This window comes from Saccostrea cucullata, unplaced genomic scaffold (assembly GCF_032062105.1).
Source record: "Saccostrea cucullata isolate Sc308-1 unplaced genomic scaffold, CSIRO_AGI_Scuc_v1 ctg2302, whole genome shotgun sequence".
Classification (NCBI taxonomy): Eukaryota; Metazoa; Mollusca; class Bivalvia; order Ostreida; family Ostreidae; genus Saccostrea; species Saccostrea cuccullata.
The window spans coordinates 37,571-58,334 of record NW_026940184.1 but is presented as its reverse complement, the minus strand read 5'-3'; the positions used below and the strand labels follow the sequence as shown (position 1 = coordinate 58,334).

At 32.4% G+C, this 20,764-nt stretch overlaps 1 protein-coding gene and 1 long non-coding RNA gene across 2 annotated transcripts; both read right to left on the bottom strand.

Annotated features, from left to right (window-relative positions):
* Positions 1-256: 256 nt before the first annotated feature.
* On the bottom strand, positions 257-6,532 carry LOC134254918 (complement C1q-like protein 3). The gene is made up of 3 exons (XM_062737446.1): positions 6,505-6,532; positions 4,206-4,296; positions 257-706 (listed from the first exon to the last, which is right to left on the bottom strand). Exons 2-3 carry the CDS (start codon positions 4,276-4,278, stop codon positions 306-308), a joined length of 474 nt encoding a protein of 157 aa, XP_062593430.1. The 5' UTR covers positions 4,279-4,296; positions 6,505-6,532; the 3' UTR covers positions 257-305.
* A 5,929-nt stretch (positions 6,533-12,461) lies between these two features.
* On the bottom strand, positions 12,462-14,490 carry LOC134254920 (uncharacterized). The gene is made up of 3 exons (XR_009989408.1): positions 14,321-14,490; positions 13,796-14,225; positions 12,462-13,084 (listed from the first exon to the last, which is right to left on the bottom strand). It is a non-coding gene; the product is annotated as an uncharacterized LOC134254920 (long non-coding RNA).
* Positions 14,491-20,764: the final 6,274 nt, after the last annotated feature.

Sequence of the window (20,764 nt, the reverse complement as noted above, 5' to 3'; positions counted from 1 at the left end):
CCTCGAAAACGTCGTAATTTTTACCGATGGACAATAAATCAAAACCTCTTGTATTGTTACATAAATATATCGATTTGTTCCTATATACCTCGATGGGAATGGAATGATATATAATGCATTTAACATCCAAAATTGGATTGAGATCGGCATGTTTTGTATTCTCCGGTACGTCATAATAATGCCCAAACCAAAAGTACATTTTATGTTGTTTATTGAATGAAATCCTTTTACATGTATGTATAATAACAGAGACATATTATATGCTTATTAAGATTTTATTCTAAATGAACATTCCATTTCTTTTGTCAGAAATCTACCAGGATAGCAGAAAACAAGTTATACGAGCCATGGTCGTGAAGTTTTGCTGCTTTTGAGTTGGAGTTCTGTATCCAGACTTTATCCTTTGCCTTCAGTATCAGATGGAGTGTTTGTCCAGACTGGGGCCACGTCTTCGATGCAGAGTATAAGATAGACACCTTCGTTCCATTTTTAACAATATTCAAATGCACACTGTTTGATGGTAGACTCATAAGTGTACACGATATCGTGTAGAGGCCGTCATAGGGGGCGGTGAATATTCCAGACTGCGGGCTATAAGCCTCTCCCACATTCGTTAGCACGCTATCATACTTGACAATGCCGTGACCTCCGATTGTGGTATCTTTGGAGAGCTTTGCAGTAAATGCAACAACTGGTTTACTGCATGCTGTAAAAATGAAGTTGAAAACGAATGTAAGGTCAAGATACTAAAGTAAATGAAGAAGCCCATCTAGATGCATCATTAATGCAAGTTTCATTCGGAAAGAATATGTAGGCACTATGAAATAATCCTGCTGCTGACATTTAAATATGTAAGTATGTTTGCATAGCAACCAGCTGTATACAATGGTATATCATTATAACACGTGATCTTAAAAATCCCTGACTATGCTATTCTTGGTATTCTTGGGGGGGGGGGGTGTCAATGTACATGAACCTTTTTGCATTTTGTGTAATGTTTTTACTGATTACCATAAATTTTTCTTAAGTTAAATATCCAAAGAGCAATATGTGGTAAGTGTTGGCCTCTTGAAATGAATATCTTAATTTTACTTTATATAAAGCTTTAATTTGTACAACTCTATATGTACCAGACTCTATATATACCTTTATTGGTCATTTTCATATTGATCAAAATGCCGTTATTTTAGAAATATGACATCATAAAAATAATGTTTTCCCGCTATTTTAGCATATTTTGTATAAAACTGCTTATTCTTCCAGAAAATATAGAGCGCAGTCTAGAACAAGCTTAATATTTTTAACAAAGATGTATCTATCCAATACTAATTAGCGACAGAAAAATTATGTATGTTCTACACTGTGCACTATGTTTCCCATAAGAAAAAAACAAGAACAAGGCATATGTTTGACTTTTTTGTCAGATAGCAAAAATAACATTATTTCTCATGTCATTTACATGTATTACATCCATTTAAGAACGAATATATTCATTTATATTGTCGTTCAGAAATTCAAGTATCATTTACTGTCAACGTCAGAGTGCTTAAAATTCACAATTAGAATGCTTTATCAAAATAATTTTGCTAATGTCTACTTACTAAACAATAAATTTAAAAAAGTATACTCACTAGACATTAAAGTAAAAGTATACTAACTAGACCAGGAAAATATATTAAAAGTATAATAATAATAATAATAATAATAATAACTGGATACGATCTCGTTGCGAGCAACGAGTGGGTCTTCCGTCCGATTCTTGATGAAATGAGATAAGATTCTGATTGAGATTTTCATTCTAAAATAATGATTTTCCAAAGATATTGAACAGTAAAGACTTTAAAAAGCGACTTTTGGCCCTTCACGGCCCTTAATATTAGGGATCAGCCCTTTTTTCTTCATATCATCTTAAAGCTCTCAGGATTTTGATCACTTTTTGTTCAACAACTATTCAGAGATTCTGTTTCGTTTTCGAGTTATTTGCATAAGAAATTTTTAGGGGCCAACCCTTCAACTCCTTAATGGGGACGTTTAGCGAAAAATGAAAGGTTGCATATTGTTTAGAACATGATTTTGAACATCTTTTGTTCAACATTACTTATCAAAATATTCCCCACTTTTGAGATATAAAGCGTCAAAGATTTAGCATTTTGGCCCCTTATGGCCCCTTATTATGTAACATACGACATTGAATTTATACTATATAGCTGTAGATTGTTGAGATAAACATTTTTACTTCAGTAATGTATAACAAAATATTGACTGCTAAAGAGTTATCGATTGAAGACTTTTGGCCCCTCTCGGTCCTTAATTTGAGTGCCCAGCCCCTTTTTTCTGGATTTCATCTTAAAGCTCTTAAGATTTTGAACACTTTTTGTTCAACAACTATTCAGAGAATAGAAAATAAATATTTAGGGGCCAACCCTTCAACTCCTTAATGGGGACGTTTAGCGAAAAATGAAAGGTTGCATATTGATTAAAACATTATTTTGAACATCTTTTATTCAATATTACTTATCAAAATATTTTCCACTTTTGAGATATAAAGCGTCAAATATTTAGCATTCTGGCTCCTTGTGGCCCTTAATTATGTTTCATACTACATTAAATTTATAATATATAGTTGTAGATTGTTGGGATAAACAATTTTGCCTCAGTAATGTATAACAAAATATTGACTGTTACAAAGTAATCGAATAAAGACTTTTGGCCCCTCTCGGCCCCCAATGTGATGAGTTTTTTCTTGATATCATATGAAAGATCTTGTCATTCTGCACAATTATTGCCCAGTATGTTTTAACAAAATAATTATACTTTAAAAGTTATGATGCAAAATGTCTCGAAAAAATCACTCATGATTCGTGTCCTAAATTTTGACCCCTACCGAGCTTCCATACAAGGCACTTCCGGAAAATATCCTGACCGTGTTGCAACATGGCAACATGTCCTCTATCATCCCTGAAAAAAATCAGCTTTCTAGCTTAAGCTGTTTTTTGAGTTCCATCACAGACAAGGAGGTCCTCAAAATTTCGATCAAAGGGCGATAACTTCCGACCGGAAGTGAATTTCAAAAAAAAAATGAAAAAAACGTATAAGGTTTAGATAAAGATACATCATCTCCGAAATTTTCAAGTAAATCGATCGAGCCATCTCCGAGAAATCTTCTACACAAAAATTGTAAAGAAAAAAAAAGAATAATAATAATAAAAGTGAAAAAGAAACAATAGAATAATAGTAGGGTCTTCCGTTGGAGACGGAAGACCCTAATAATAATAATAAAAATAATGATAATAATAATAATAATAATAATTTATTTACTTATAGAAGGTAACCCGATTAGTGCAAGCACTAGTCTTCTTCGGGGCCTTCTTTAGAACCATTGTGCTTCACAAGCAGAACATTTTCAACACTTTTTTAAAAATATTGTAAGGGATTGGGAATTCCTGATACTTATTGGTAGCTCATTCCAGATAATAACCCCTGAATATTGTAAAGAATTTTTGAATAAGTTATTTTTATATTTTGGTAATCGAAGTTCGGAGTTTGTTTCTGAGCGTAACGTGTATGATCCAGAGCTTTGAAATTTAAAAAGATTATGCATATAATCAGGAGACATACCATTAAATATTTTGAACATTAGAATTGTTTTCTGTAAATATAAAAGTTCATAAACCGTCAACCAGCCTAAAGTGTTAAATATAGGCATTGAAGGTGTATCATATTTTTCATTTGAAATAATCCTAGCTGCTCGTTTTTGTAATCTATAGACTATATCCATGTGCGTTTGAGGACAGTTGCCCCAAATGGATAGACAACATAAAATTGATGGTAGAATAAAAGCATTATAAAATAGTTTTCCAGTGTGCATTGGAAGAAACTTTTTAATTTTTCGTAAAGTAAATATTTTATATGTAAGAGTTTTGCAAACTGCATCTGCATGACAAGTTTATTGTAAATTATGATCAATGTCAACGCCTAATAATTTGTGCACTTCTTCATTTTCAAGGGGATATCCTTGTAAATGAAAATTAACATTTTCTTATTTAGATTTCTTTTGTTGTGTTCCCATTAACATACACTTTGTATACTCACTAGACAGCAAAGTAAAAGTATACTCACTAGACCAGGAAAATATAGTAAAAGTATACTCACTAGACAATAAAGTAAAAGTATACTCACTAGACAATAGAGTAAAATATACTCACTTGACCAGGAAAATGAAGCTTTAAAGCAATTCAATACCAAGATCACACAAATCGCCGTTTGATACCTCAACATTTTTGCCCAAATGTGGATCTGAAAAAAAAAAGATATACATTGTATTCGTAGTCTTTAATATTTTAACCTTAATCAATATCTCTGAATTCATAAAATAAGGCAAACATGTGCTTTCAGAGTATTAATTGGCTTTAAAAGAATTGAAATGGTTTGTTTTTATATATATAATGAAAATGCCTTCTTTCAGTATATTTTGAAAAATTTAATCGACACATCACTTGATCTTTTACATAAACAGATAGAAAAAGAAATTGATAAAAACATATGAACAAGTTCTTGTTTGTTTTGCTCAATCACATAGATGGACTAGAAATGCTTATCGCTATAAAATATTTCAAAATTTAGAAATTCAAAATATTTTTGTACTCTTTTACATATTTTAGTTTCGAAGGCAGAAATTTTAATTAAATAGTATGTCTCAAAAGAACTTTATTCAGTAATAACCAATATTTGCCCCCCAAATCAAACTTTGATGGAGATATATTTGATTAAGTTCTTAAACAGGGGAGTATATGCTGACTTCATAGCATTGAATATTTTCATAAATAATGACGCCATATGTACGTAATGACGTCACAAACATGACGTAAATTTCAGTTTTTTATGAATTTTACAGAAAAATGTACATATTTCGTCGATATTATGAGCAAAAGTCACCGAGCGCATGTGTGTTCAGGATCAATATTGTGATAAAATGTGTAGAAAGATAATATCAATGAAATATGTCAATATTGTTCCTGAACAAACTTGCGCTCTATAAATTTTAAAGTTAAAATTGTTGAAATTTTGTCCATTTTGTCCTCTTTCTGAAAAAGGATATGAAATCGGACTAGTTTGTGACGTCATAAAAACGAAAATTGTGAATACACTGCCTTGACACTATAATATTTTCTCTTAATTTATATTTCTCATACAAATTATTGAATTCAGCACATTTCAGGAAGTTTTCAAAATTTGACTTTTGTGGGGGCAAATATATGCAATATACCGCATATAGTTCTTTCTAAATTGTTCTGAGTTGAACAATTTCTTTTATCAGTCCCATGAAGGATATGGAAGTAACGAGCAGTATACAATTATTACTGTTCTTTGAGATCAATACGATGACTTAAACACCCGAGCATCGCAATATTCACTGAGCCCTAAGGGTGAAGTAAATATTGTATTTCGAGCTTAAGGCGGCTTAATCATCATTTTGACCTCAAAAATCAGCAAGAACTGTTTTATTGTATAATTAAATGATAGCACACTCCTTCAAGAAGGATAGGGAGATAACGAACAGTACTCATTCTCGAAGTCCATAAAATCAAACAAAATAGGAAGGGAGCAAACACGGACCTTTGAAACATCAAAGGTGGGATAAGGTGCCATGGAGGAGTGAACATCCCCTGCTGACAGGTCACACCCACCGTGTGCTCCTTGTACGGAAACATCCGTCGTCAAATCAAGGTAGAAATAATGGACTAACAATTAGTATGAAAAACGTCAGTCAGCATTTGACTCAATAATAAATTGTATTTTTGACGAGGTCATTGTATCGACCATAGAACTTCCGAAACATTGCCTTTAAACGAGACTGCTGATATCATTGTTTCATCAACTTCCCTGTCAGTAATTTACCTCGTTTTAGAAATTGTTCATACACAGAGCATGCTGTTGCGTATTGAATCAAATGAGATATATGCACTCCGTATGCAGGTGATCAAGATATATTGCTGCATACATGTAAGTAAGGGAAGTTGACAACAGAAAAGTTAATGTCATCACGTTTATCATACAGCTTGGTTGTTAGATGACCATTAACGTCTTTATCAAGTAAATATTCAAGTATGTAACAGTCACACTCTTTGGTATCTTAATTCTTTTATCTTAAGCTCTCTAGGATTCAATTGTAGTTGAGTAGATATTAACAAAATACATTTATTAAATATGAAACATTTCTTTTATTTATCCTTGAAAGTTTAAATATCTAAGTTTCAATTGTTCTCTAGGCAATAAGGTCATTTTCCCTGGCCTGTGGGTTCTTGAAAAGAAGCTTTTTCAATGATGTCAGAGAGAGAGAGAGAGAGAGAGAGAGTATCGCAACGGATAGACTTGGCAGATCTAAGTTACAAAACAATTGCTTATTTATGTCATATAACGTCATTAAAGAGGTATACAATCAAGTGAGAGGCAAAAAACTAACATTAGAAACCCACCATCAAAATTAACAGCATAAATATTTACCTTCTTACCAACTAGACTATTCCGGAATCTATTAGTTAGTATTTGGTGTTTGGTTTTATGATGTTATTATATAGATAAATATTGCATTGGAAATCGAAACAAAAAACTATCAAGCATCAAAATGACTATGTAAACAGAGTTCTTTCAAATAGGAAATAACAAAAGATAGATTTGATAAAATATGTCATTTGTCATGATTGAATTACGGAACTGTTATTTGAAACTACTAAATACACGTGTTATATTATAGATATCAATTAAATAGATTCAGGAAATGTTTGTCAACACAATGCCTGTCAATCAATTGCAATATGTTGAATTTGTAACAGTCTTGAATAATGCTTAATTTATGCCCTATGACTCATTTATCCTTCATTTGATATCAATAATTAATGTAAAACGTTGGTCAAGCAAGATTGTAACGGAAAATTGTCGATCAAGTTTCAAACCATATTGCATGTGAATTCTCAGAAACAATATTAATGTTAAGATAAGAATCTTTAAGCATTATATACTCCTTATTATACCCCGCTTGAAAAGTGGGATGGTATATAGTAATCGGTATCGTCCGTCCGTTCGTCTGTACGTTCATCTAGCTGTCTGTCCGTCCGTTCGTACGCCTGTACATGTATTTCTTACTTGATTTGATATGTGAGAGCATGCTTTAGGCACGAACAATTCAGACCTTCAAACAGAGTAAGTGTATTTCAGTTAATTCGATACCTATGTAAAATTGGTCTGAGTTGAAAACTTTTTTTCATCTTTTATTTTACGTTAATGGTAATCTAACAACCAAGGGATATAATAAACGTGATGTATTTTACTTTTTTATCGTCAACTTCCCTTACGTATGCAGCAGTGTACCTTCATCACCTGTATACAGAGTGGAGTGTATATATCTCAGTTGATTCAATATGCAAGAGCATGTTCTACGTATGAACAATTTCTATAACTAGGTAAATTATTGCCAAACAACTTTATGAAACGTTCAAAGACCTCATTTCGTAAGTTCTATGGTTTATACAAATTCTTGTCAGTAAATGCAATTAATCATTAAGTCAAATGCTAGCTGACGTTTTTCATACTAATTGTAAGTCCATTATTATTTATACAGTGAAGTGACGACGCCCACGGCGGGTGTGACCTGTCAGCAGGGGATGCTCTCTCCTTCATGGCACCTTATCCCACCTCTGATGTTTCAGAAGTCCTTGTTTGTTTTGTTCCTTTTTAAATTGTTTTATGGACTTTGAGATTGAATACTGTTCGTTATTTCCACATCCTTCTTCCTTCATCAGTCACATAAAATCCATTGTTGATGGGTAGATACTAACACAATGCATATACTAGTATTGAACTTCAAATATTTTTGACTTATCCTTGAACGTTTGAATATTGAATTTCTTTTGTTCTCGAGGCAAAAAGGTCATTTTCCCTGGCCTGTGGGTTCTTGAGAAGAAGCCTTTACAATGATGTTATTATTATTTCTCCCTTAAGAGGAGGGAAGATTTTACAGAACTGCGACATCATGCTACTCTTGTTACATCACATCGTCGCAAACCACGGCTAGAAATGTACGATCCTCTCCCATTCTGGCCGTGGTTGAACAAGGAGAGAATTCTTCGTAGCTCATTAAAATTTTGACCAATGCGAATAAAGCATAGTCGGAAGATGAACTTTATTGCGACCTTTCAATATCCAATCGCAGTAAAGGAAATATTTCTTGTATACTGTTGAGGTCATTTGTTGATTTCAATTGCGATGGAAACAAAACTTGCCACTACTGAATATGACGTCACAATAGACAGGCGTAAATATTCAAGATTACCACACTTTTTGTGATCAAGCAGCCACGGGTAGGAGAGAGCTACATGCGGACTCCGGACCGTGGCTTGAGACGATGGTTACATCACAACAAAATGAAATCAATTTGATATGGACTTTTGTTGAACATATATATAAGTTTAAGATTTTTCTGATATATTTTGTTGAATTTTTTTTATTGTCTCGGATTATGCTTCTTTCTTCTGTGCAACGCGTCGGCGTATTTGAACGGCCCAAGTAAATGCAGGAATCATTACTTTACATTAAAACAGACTAATAATGGAGTACCTGGAGCACGTTAAAACATACTAATAACTGAGTACATGGAGCACATTAAAACATACTAATAACTGAGTATCTGTAGCACATTAAACCAGACTAATAACTGAGTACCTGGAGCACATTAAACCAGACTAATAACGGAGTACCTGGAGCACATTAAAACATACTAATAACTGAGTATCTGTAGCACATCAAACCAGACTAATAACTGAGTACCTGGAGCACATTAAAACATACTAATAACGGAGTACCTGGAGCACATTAAAACAGAGTAATAACTGAGTATCTGTAGCACATTAAACCAGACTAATAACTGAGTATCTGTAGCACATTAAACCAGACTAATAACTGAGTATCTGTAGCACATTAAACCAGACTAATAACTGAGTATCTGTAGCACATTAAACCAGACTAATAACAGAGTATCTAGAACACATTAAAACAGACTAATAACGGAGTACCTGAAACACACATTAAACCAGACTAATAACTGAGTATCTAAAACACATTAAAACAGACTAATAACTGAGTATCTAAAACACATTAAAACAGACTAATAACGGAGTACCTGGAGCACATTAAAACAGACTAATAACTGAGTATCTGTAGCACATTAAAAAAGACTAATAACTGAGTATCTGTAGCACATTAAAACAGACTAATAACGGAGTATCTAGAACACATTAAAACAGACTAATAACGGAGTATCTGGAGCACATTCAAACAGACTAATAACTGAGTATCTGTAGCACATTAAACCAGACTAATAACGAAGTATCTGTAGCACATTAAAAAGACTAATAACTGAGTATCTAGAACACATTAAAACAGACTAATAACGGCGTATCTGGAGCACATTAAGACAGAGTAATAACTGAGTATCTGTAGCACATTAAAACATACTAATAACGGAGTACCTGGAGCACATTAAAAAGACTAATAACGGAGTATCTAGAATCAATTAAAACAGACTAATAACTGAGTACCTGTAGCATATTAAACCAGACTAATAACGGAGTATCTGTAGCACATTAAACCAGACTAATAACTGAGTATCTGTAGCACATTAAACCAGACTAATAACTGAGTACCTGGAGCACATTAAAACAGACTAATAATGAAGTACCTTGAGCACATTAGAACAGACTAGTAACGGAGTATCTGGAACACATTTAAACTGACTTTTAACAAAGTACCTGGAAGATAAGATTTTGTTTAATTGTGGGCGTTATTCTTGATATTACATGTAGCTAAGTTTACAGATATCTAATATATAGGTTTTTTTTTTATCACGAGTCAGAGTATCGCAATGGATATATTTGGCAGATCAAGGCTACAGGGATTTTTAATGAAAATGACAATGATCAAGTGTTCATCAATATCAGATAACAGCAAGAAAGATGCAATGGAAACCTGATGTTAACAGTACAGACGAAATGTAATTTATTTAAGAAAAAAATACATAAAGCGAAAGGTACAGAAAGTAGTATTAGCTGCACACGATAAAATTAATAATATGAATATATTACCTTCTTACCAACTAGACTTTTCTAATCTATCAGTTAGTATACAGTGTTTGTTTTTGTGATATTTTCATATAGATAAGTATTGCACCGGAAATCGAAAACAAAACAAACTGTCAAGCATCAAAATAACTTTGTACACAGAAATGTTTCAAAACGTTAATAACAATAGATACAATTGTAGCCCTATTACTGATCGAAAAAAATGTCTTTTTCCATAATTGAATTACGAAACTAGTACTTAAAACTGCAAAGTACACGTGTCATATTATAGATATTATATTGAAAAATTCAGGAAATGTTTTGTCCACAATCCACGTCAATCAATAGCAATATGTTGTTGTTGTAACAGTCTTCAGTAATGCTTAATTTATGCTTTATGACTCATTTATCTTTCATTTGATACCAATGATTAATGATTAATGTCAGACGTTGGTCAGACAAGTCTGTAAAGGAAAATCACACATCAAGTTTCAAACCATATTGCACGTGAATTCTCAGAAACAATGTTAAGATATTTTAAAGTGTCTTTAAGCATTAAATTCTTTATTTAAAAGCAGGATTACCTCGAAAATAAAATAATGAGTATGACAAAATTCCTGCAAGATATAAACTTGAAATAGCCCTAGACATTACAAGGCTTTTAAAATACGTAATTGAATTGACCCTAAAGTATACATAAAATATAACTAGATTTTCATCTAAAGGTGGACTCAAAACATACTACATGTAGTATGTCTTATTTACGATAAAATGAATAAAACTCCCTGGTTGTCTTCTAACAAACCAATTTTCTTACATAATGTGTAAGTTGATAGTGATGACTGCCTACATATTAATCTGTAACACTGTATGAAAGACACCACAATTCATTCATCCTCAAAGTCACATCTTCAGAGTCCTCTGCAAAGCTGATGGCGATACATTGAGTTTTTTTTACTATGGTAATGCATAGCAAACATGTAGCTCAAATCCACCAATATTACATGTAAGGAGCATATGGTTTCTGGATTTTCTGATAACTGAAGTGCATTCGTAACTCTTAATCAAAATTACACTTTCGGTTTGATCAGAAAGTTTTATTTGAAGTTCTTTTTAACCACATTCTATTGTATCAAGGAAATTAGGAGGTTCTGAAAGAAATGGAGATATTTCGTTTTCTATTAGAAGACAATGAACCCGCCATTCTGTTTCACTTAATTCTTTAAAAATAATAAAACAAGTCTTAAAATGTGCCTGACTGGTCAGACAACAATAGCTGTTGTAACAGTTATATTGATATAAGCATACGCCGTTTAATATTTTTTATTTATTGCTTAAAACCATTAATTCTGATGTGTCTTTTCTTAATTAAAGCAAATGGTGCCTGTTCCACTAAGGGTAAAGTAACTCTTACAATTGTTTTACTTTCCATCCAATAATCCGTAATTTCAAACTTAAACTACTCATTCTTAACCCTTGTGCAGTTTATAGTCTTAAGAACGCCTGTCCTGAAAAGGAATGTCGATTTTAAGGTCTTTTCCTGTTTGGGGGCTAAATTTTTGTAAAAGAATAATTAATTAAAATAAACATTTTGAAGATAACTCCTATGCGATTTCTCCATCGCACACAGTCTGCCAAATGGTGGGGACTTCGGGCCGACTGTTGTTTCCCGATAGCCAAGTCACCTGCATAATACTTTTTCCCAATTGCAATTCATTATTTCAAAATATTGTTTGCAAAAGAAGATATTATAATTCGCATTTTTTTTTTGTTAAGCTGATTAACATACCATTACTTTGCTGTGATGAAATTGATCTTCTAGATACACAGTTTTTTTTTTACTGCGACAGGGACCTTGGTTTATACAGTCTCATTTGAAGGACCAGTCTCCATGTCCCACAGTGGGATTCTTACCCGCGACGTAGGGATCAACTCCTTACTTCGAAACTCCTGAGCAGCAGACGCCCTAACCACTGCAACAAAGTCGAAGGCGACGATATTGAATTTTATGTACGTTTTGACAAATTGAATCCAAAAAATATGACAGCTTTCTATAGGTACAAATAACAATTTTACCCATGTGTTGAAATATCTACGATATCTTCAAATGGTTGTTTTTCATTTGATCGAATGTCACGAGAAGAACACATGTTCATAGTGCGGGGATCATTAATAAAAGAAGTCGTCATCATCATTTATATTACAACATTTAAATATACACTGCTAAAACTCATTTTATTTCATTTATCCCTCTGGGTTTTTTCCAGCTGTTCACAAAACAAAATTAATATGATTCATTTAATGTTGAAAAATAACAAAATCTATATAACACTGTCGTCTCTAATAATGAGAAATATTTACATTTGCAAATGTTTTTCTTTATATAACACTATTAAAAGCAATGCGTATCTATAACTGTATAAATTCCATTACGGGGTTAAGAGGTCATAGATGTGCGTATGAATATTTGTGAAAACTAGGTTATGGGACTATTTTTACTAAGGCAATACACAATATTGATCGATCTCATCCGCTTGTTGCAGAAGTCTAAAAATAGATTAAACTAACATCTCAGATTGTTTTTATGATTTTATTTGTAAACACAGCAATGGGCTTCAATCAATAATAAAACATTTCTACAAAACAATTTCTTACTTATGTTTTTCTAAATTCCCGTCTGCTACACTGACCCCAAGTCACTCTAGTCTCTATAATGGCTGAATTTGGCGATTTTGATATGGGTGACGCAGAATTATACCTTCTGCTAGATGATGACATATTTGCATCACTAGACCTTTCCTTTATGGCACCTCTGAGTGTTGAGGAAACTGAAGAAATGGAACAGGAACTGAAAGTCTCAGATATGGAGGGTCTGCCATGTCCCGGGGTGCCTGTTCCTACACCCCCATCAGCAAAGAGATTCAAATCTGTTTCTGAGGATGAATTGCAGAATTTCCAGGATGCAAGGCAATCTGCATCAACAAAAAGAAACACAAAATGGGAGATCAAGTTATTTCAAGGTACATTTCACAAAGTCAAATCAAATTATTGTCAATATTTTACCCTATGACCACAAAATCATGCTTAAAAGTAAAAACATAAAAGTAAAAACAATAATTATTTAGGAAAAGTTAAAAACTAAGTAGAATTAATCTATGATGACTAAAATATGTCCTTGTAAGAGAGACAAATGCATGTTCTGTTGTAAATTATCTATGTGTACAACAGACCGACACACTCACCACCAACAATGACACACATGACATGTAATCTACTATAGCTAGTATAAACTAGTATGCACAACAAATGCAAAACAAATAAATCTGTATCTGAGACTCTGGGTAACAATAAACAAACTAAAAATGCATTTTTTGAAAAAAGTTAAAATTATAATAAAATTAAAATCAAAAGGCATGCAAAAATTTGAGGAAAATTGTTTTAAAAAACCCAAATAAATGAACGCATATAGAAATATTTATATAATAAAAAAATCAAACACTGCAAGAAATATTTCCAATTAATTTTTAGATTGGCACTTGGAAGTCTTTGGCGAACATCTCGACTTCTTGACAGTCACTGCAGACTTTCTAGCAAACAGATTAAGGAAGTTTTATTGCGAGGCAAAGCCCAAAGAATCAAAAAAAAGATCCGTAGAACTTACTCACATACAAGCGGAAACTTACCACAAAAATTCTTTGAAAAGTCTCCGATCTGCCATAAATAGACACCTGCAGGATTTGGGTAGGTCAATTGATGTCGTCAGAGACAAAGAATTTAAATCTGCCAATCATACCCTTGATGGGATGTTGAAATGCATGACAAAAACTGGGGCATCAAGGGCCACAAATCACAAAGAAGTAATCCACACTGAGGATTTACAGAGAATCTCTACCTATTTCAAATGTGCTTCATCCTCCCCTGTTGTTCTCCGACAATGTGTGTGGTACAACTTGTCCATTCATTTCATTTCCCGTGGCTTAGAATTCCACCATCAGATCCGCAAGGACTCGTTCAATTTCTCAAAAGATGAAAATGGCCTGGAATATGCCACCCTCAGACACGAAACACAACAAAAAAATTTCCAGGGAGGCATTGGATGTCATGAGGCTCCTTCTGACAAAAGAATGTATGAAATTCCAGAGAATGAATTATGTCCAATTAAAATGCTTCAGCTGCTGATAAGCAAAACAGATGAAAATGCTACATACCTTTTCGATACCTGTTTCAAGGAAGCTCTCTCTCTTCCTGGTCTACAAGATGTGTGGTACAGTGCTAAACCTTTAGCAAAAAGGTCTTTCACTGGATTCATGGCCGATATATGTAAATCGTCAAAATGCTTGAGGACCTACACACCACACTGCCTCCGTGCCACAGCCATCACAGCCATGAGTGATGCCGTTTTCCAAGCACGCCAAATATGTTTATGTCGGGGCATCGGAGCGAGGTGTCCTTGAAAACCTACAACAGGAATTTATCAAATCAACAGAAGCGTCAAGTGAGCTCATGTTTGTCAACAATTACAAATCCCGATCAAAATACCAGTCAAAATTGTCCCTTACCCTCCTGTAATTCTACCGCTACTTCCTCTGCGATGTCCGTACTTCCAGGAGATTTATCTGCTTCTTGTGATGTGTCAATGAATGACTTGTCTAATTCTGTCGTCTCCAGCTCTGTTCTTCAAGTCCCTCCACCTCAGGCTTCCCTTAACTCAGTAATGTCCACAGAATATCTTTCGAAATCCGTCTTCAACAACTGCGTGTTCAATTTTCAAAAGTGAAAGGGCGCATAACAACTGTAACATTGCGCACCCCAAAGCGCACACGTTTTTAACAAGTTCTTTTAAATCACCGTTTGCGGCATAAAAACAGTTTTATAGTTATAAACTTTTGAGTAACTTTTACTGTCTTTGTTGAAACCTTGTGTTTGAGCTTAATTATCATTAAAACGATTTAGATTTCATGGAACTTTGTTTTGTGCTTACGTCATTTTGAACCAGGCGTTATGTAGGTCAATGTAAAATGTATGGAAACGTGTTGCAATCAGAAATTCAGCTTAGTGATCGACAGATGTTGTCGATCACAAATGTAAATATAAGTAATAAGGTATCATTTTAAAACATCTATCGGGCTATAAATACGGGTCGGTACGAGATTAAATTCATCATAAAGCCCTTCGGGCTTTATGGAATTTAATCTCGTGACCGACCCGTATTTATATCCCGATAGATGTTTAAAAATGATACCTTATTTCTTAAATATGTCCTTATCATGGGCATTACATCAGTCGAATTAAGGACAGATGATACAAACAAAAAATGGATGCTTCCATTGGTATATATTTTTGGGCCTAATTTCATTGCAAATGATGCAAATAATAAATTTCTAGAAATCAAGAAATTGTAAACCTTCTGTGATGTTCAAAAGTCAGCCCTTCTGAAACCTTCCTTATTAAGCTATACAAATAATTTTCACTTCAAATTCCCTTTTTGTACAAATTTAAAAAAAAACTAAAAAATGCGCTGTGAAACTTATTCACTCATGTAAGGATGACACAAGTTATCTTCAAATTTTTTGACAAAAGTTTGTTTGTATCATCTGTCCTTAAACTACTTTTACAAGGAACAATTAATTAATTAATTAATTAATATATATATATATATATATATATATATATATATATATATATATATATATAGGTAAATCTTTTTAAAAAAGAAAAACGAAAACCTTTAGTTTAGCTTGAGCGCTTTCATTTATATGAAATATATATCTATATATATATAGTGGTATATTTGAAATTTCATGACTGAAAACTGCATCATATAAAAATCTAGGCTACATAAATAAATAAACTTAAATTCTTTGCCTACCTTCAGCAAATACTACAGAAAGACAAAATGAAGACGCATCAGTTGAACAGTGATAATCATTTAGGTACTCACATACAACTTATTGAACACCAATTAATAAGACTATTTTTCTTGCTTTATTCTCTTCGCATATGTTCTTCGGGCATATTTTGTTCATTTTTTCTTTGTTTCATACTTGGTGACATCCTAATTCTGACACATAATCAGAGAAAATTTTAAAAACAATAAAATTAATGTCGCAGCTGTTGCAGAAAAAAATACATAACCCGTGTAAGCGGTTTATGTATATTTTTTCTGCAATAGCTGTGACATTAATTCCTGTTCTAACAACCGAAGAAAGACATTTTATTGTTTAAATTTATATCTATAGAAATTATCATTTAAAAAAGGATTAATTTTTTTTTGCATATTGATATGTACGTCATAGTATGTTTCATTGATGAAACAGCCATTGATCAAGAAATCTGTACGTGTGATATGCCTAGTGTTGTTCATGAACTGATAAAAATAAAGGAGATAATATCTAGTCTATGTAAATATATGCGTATACATGCCCTGTAATTTGCTATTGCATTCCTCTTGTAGTAGAATCATATTTTGGGTTAAATATTAATATTAAATGTTTCTATCATCTAAGAAAAGTAATGCAAAATTGTCTTTTTTGAATTTTGCATCTACTGCCACCCGGTAAATTTAAAACTTTTGAGTATATTTTTATCATTCATAGTTTAATATTTTTATTGTTTAATATTATATTTAAATTTAATTCAACAATTTTATTCACTGGAATTTTATTTATTTTTATAAACACATAATACCAAATTTAGTTGTCATTTTGTTAATTTTGTATTCTGCCATGGTACCCATTGAAATCAAAATTTACAACATGACATTATTATGTTGGGAATAATGTTTCATTTTACCTACAATTCAATCCAATCAAAAAATAAATATACGTGAAAATCATAGCAAAAAAAATCCAACAAAACTTGCCTGTACAGTTCTGTCCCCTCCACCCTGTTACACGCGTGTTACACGCGCACGTATGAGTTGTCCGTATCTGTGCACGTTCCTCCGTTCTGACACGGCATGTACTGACACTTAGACTTTTTGTCTATAATAGAAGGAAATGTTTCTTCAAGTTTGAGCATAAGTGTAAACCTAAAACATAAACATACATGTTAACATTTTTGATAATTCTCAAATAATAATTTGATTCTCGAGTGAAAAATTCTGCAAGGGAACAACCAGCATACAATAAGTACAGAATTAACATTAAAAAATTAGATGAAGAGTAAAGCAGACAATCCTTTTTGTCTTCACATTTATCAGAAGTCTGCTTGGAAATAAAATGCACGACAAAAACCTTTCAATACTTTTACATTTCTTCCCTATGTTCCACAATGTATAACCCATAAATATTTTTCAGATGTTCATTTAAAAAGATTCGATTAGTATCAGATTTAAATTTCTTGACCCTGCTTAATACAATCCTTACTCGACTTCTGACGACAATTCGGCCCAGACTACTTAGGTGGACATCTACAGTAGCATGAAGTGTCGGCTCTGATAAACAACTTTCCTTTGTAGCACATATTCGCACCCCGAAAGCAGTGTTCACTTTTATCTGAAAACGTTACACATATTAATAAAAGTTGAAGGTGAAAATGATGATTTACATTTTCAAATACTCCTGAAAAATAGACTGTGGAATCGTTTTGATTTAAAGTGGTCATATTTTTGTGCTTTCAAAAGTTTATCTAAGACAAAGGTATGATTTTAGCCTTATTGTGCTCTAAAAATTAAATGTTTTCAAAAAGTACTGAAACTGCTTAAATATTAGTTGAGTTTATGACTGTGAAAGATCTGGAAAGAATTTGGCATGAGGGAGTACTATTCTGGAAATATGACGTCATTAATTTGATGTATTTGTCTATTCTATTTCAAACAGAAAAAGCATTAAAATGACTCATGTCAAGGGGAATTTACCTTATGAATAGTGACCACAGCCGTCGCCAACTTATATTTTTGGATATGTTGTGTAAAATACAATGAAAAATCACATATCCAAAAATCTTTGTGGGCGATGCCTGTGAACAATGATTTCTGAAAGAAAATTCCATTGAAAATTGTTATCTTCTGCAACATTTTAAGAAAATACGGGAAATGCACAAGTTTATAACGTCACAATAAGCATTTAGAAATGCATTTGAGAAAAATGATTTGTATAATTTTTATGCATGGAATTTCAATAATTCAAAATGCATAAGTTTTGATTTTTTTTTTTTACATCAGATTCATTTTTAAGAAAATCACAGAGGAAGATTTGTATTGAAACTGTACCTTCTTCTTTGCTTAATAGACATAATTTTGTAGATTATTTGTCAATAAATGCAGCCGACATTTTTCTAAATTGAATTCGCGGTTAAGAGTGCTCAACAAAAATAATTAAGGAATCACTGTCTAGTTAGGAGAGTATGCAAGGACGAAGCCCGTTATTCTAAAATTATCCCAATTTTCCCACTATTGTTGATGTCCCTGGCATACTCTCCTAACTAGACAGTGATTCCTTATATTTTCATTTCATTGTAAAATAAAATGGTAGATTTAGATAAAATGTAGACATAGACTTAAATTACACGAGGACTTCCATGCCAATTTCAATAGTCCTCGCCCAATGACGTCAAACACCAAGGCCACCGCACGAGATTTACATGCACATTTTGCCACCTTATCGTCAGACACAGAGACAGATGCGCACGAGATTTGCATGCATTTTAGGCCTCCTTAGCTCCTGACCTATCGACCTGCCTAATTTACATTCCGGCAGAATTATCAAGAAATAAACTCCGACAACTTTCAAAGAGTTATCGCAGAGAAAAAAAATTAGAAATGGAAATATTTCATAGAAACATTTTCTTACAAACAATGATGATTTTAAAGTATTTGTTATTTCTCTTATATGCTATCGTAGACAAAGAAAATATTACACAATCTCTGACTGATGATCTAGAACATATTGATAAATGGTCAAAGAAATGGCTAGTAGATGTTAATCCGAAAAAAATTAATTTTTAATTTTAGTAGAAAAAATAATGTATATTCTCCTGTTAAATTTGGTGAATATGGCCCACCTATTATTCAAAATGATTCTCTTACCCATTTAGGTTTACATTTCCAAAGAGATGCTATGTGGACATCAGACATACAGATAATACACGAAAAAGCTTCAAAAAGATTAAACATTCTTAGAATGCTCAAATACCAGGTTACACATAAAACACTCATTAAAATATATTTTGCTTTTGTTCGACCTGTGTTAGAGTATTCTGATGTAATTTGGGACAATTGTTCTGAAAAAGAATCTAAACTCTTAGAAGATATACAAGTTGAAGCAGGCAGAATTATCACTGGATTAAGGTTTAACTCTTCTCGTACAAAATTGTAAGATGAACTTGGATTGGATCTCCTAAAAACAAGGAGAAAAATTCATAAATTAATATTGTTTTATAAAATTATTAATGGTTATTCTCCTCAGTATCTTTATGATCTGATTGAACCTTATCGCCCATCAAGTCATTCGTACAATCTCAGAACTAATGATGTTCAATTTAAAATTCCTAATCCCAGAACACCATCTTATATGGAACGTTTTCTTCCCTCTACAGTCAAACAATAGAATACCCTGCCAGATTATATTAAAAATGCCCCAGGAATATGTTCATTCAAAGTCTTTTAAAATCTTGTTTCTGTGGGAAAAGTATTGAACTTTTTAACTTTAAATTTGGAATAAAAAAATATAGCATAATACATTGCCAGATGAGGAATATTGCTAGTAATCTGAAAGCAAATTTATATAATCAACATTTAGCAGAAAATCCAATGTGTGAACACTGTACTGATTGTATTGAAGATGCCTATCATTACTTTATTGTTTGTCCAAAATAAACAATTCCAAGAGATGTACTTTTTCATTCAACACACGATATTATAAACTGTGACAATATTTCTGAATGTGATTTATTTTTAAATGGTAGTTCTAACCATGGACTTGACATTAATATACAAATATTTGAAGCTGTACATACATTTATAGCAGCAACAAAACGTTGTATATAAAACACTGTCATATACATAAATACGTATATAGATGTAATTTTTAATTGTTAGAAATACTCCAAAAACCGATACTACTTTGTAATTTGTTTTTCCCCCTGTAATTTGCCCTTTTTGTTATTTTGTTTATTCTATTTTTCTTCATATGATTTTTTCTGTATTTTTTTTTCTTTATGTTACTTTGTTCATTTTTGTTTTTTTTTTTCTCTTCTTTTGTACATTCTTTTATTATTACTATTTGTTTTGTACCTTGACCTAAATGTAGGGAGAGGGCTAAAATAGGCTGCGCCTGCTGCCTTATCCTATTCACGATAACATCAGTGAATAAAATTTTGTTTAAATTAAAGTATTTGTAGGGTATTTTTCTATATTTAAGTAAAGGAATTCTGTGACTTAATCCGTATACTAAAAAAAAATTGTTTCTTTTCCTAATAATCCATTCCCAGCCTCACCCTTCTTTTTCCCTGGATTCCCTGCTAATATGACAGGAATCAGAAATACCTATAAGAAGAACGGATTGAAATTTGCTATTGTTTTAAATTATTCATTAATTAAATTTTTTTCATTAAAAGATTTTGATCTCTATAAAGAATCTTTGATCCTAAGTTTAAAAATGAAATTGATAAAATTATGTTACATGCATTAACTAACTTCTTTTCTGTTTAAA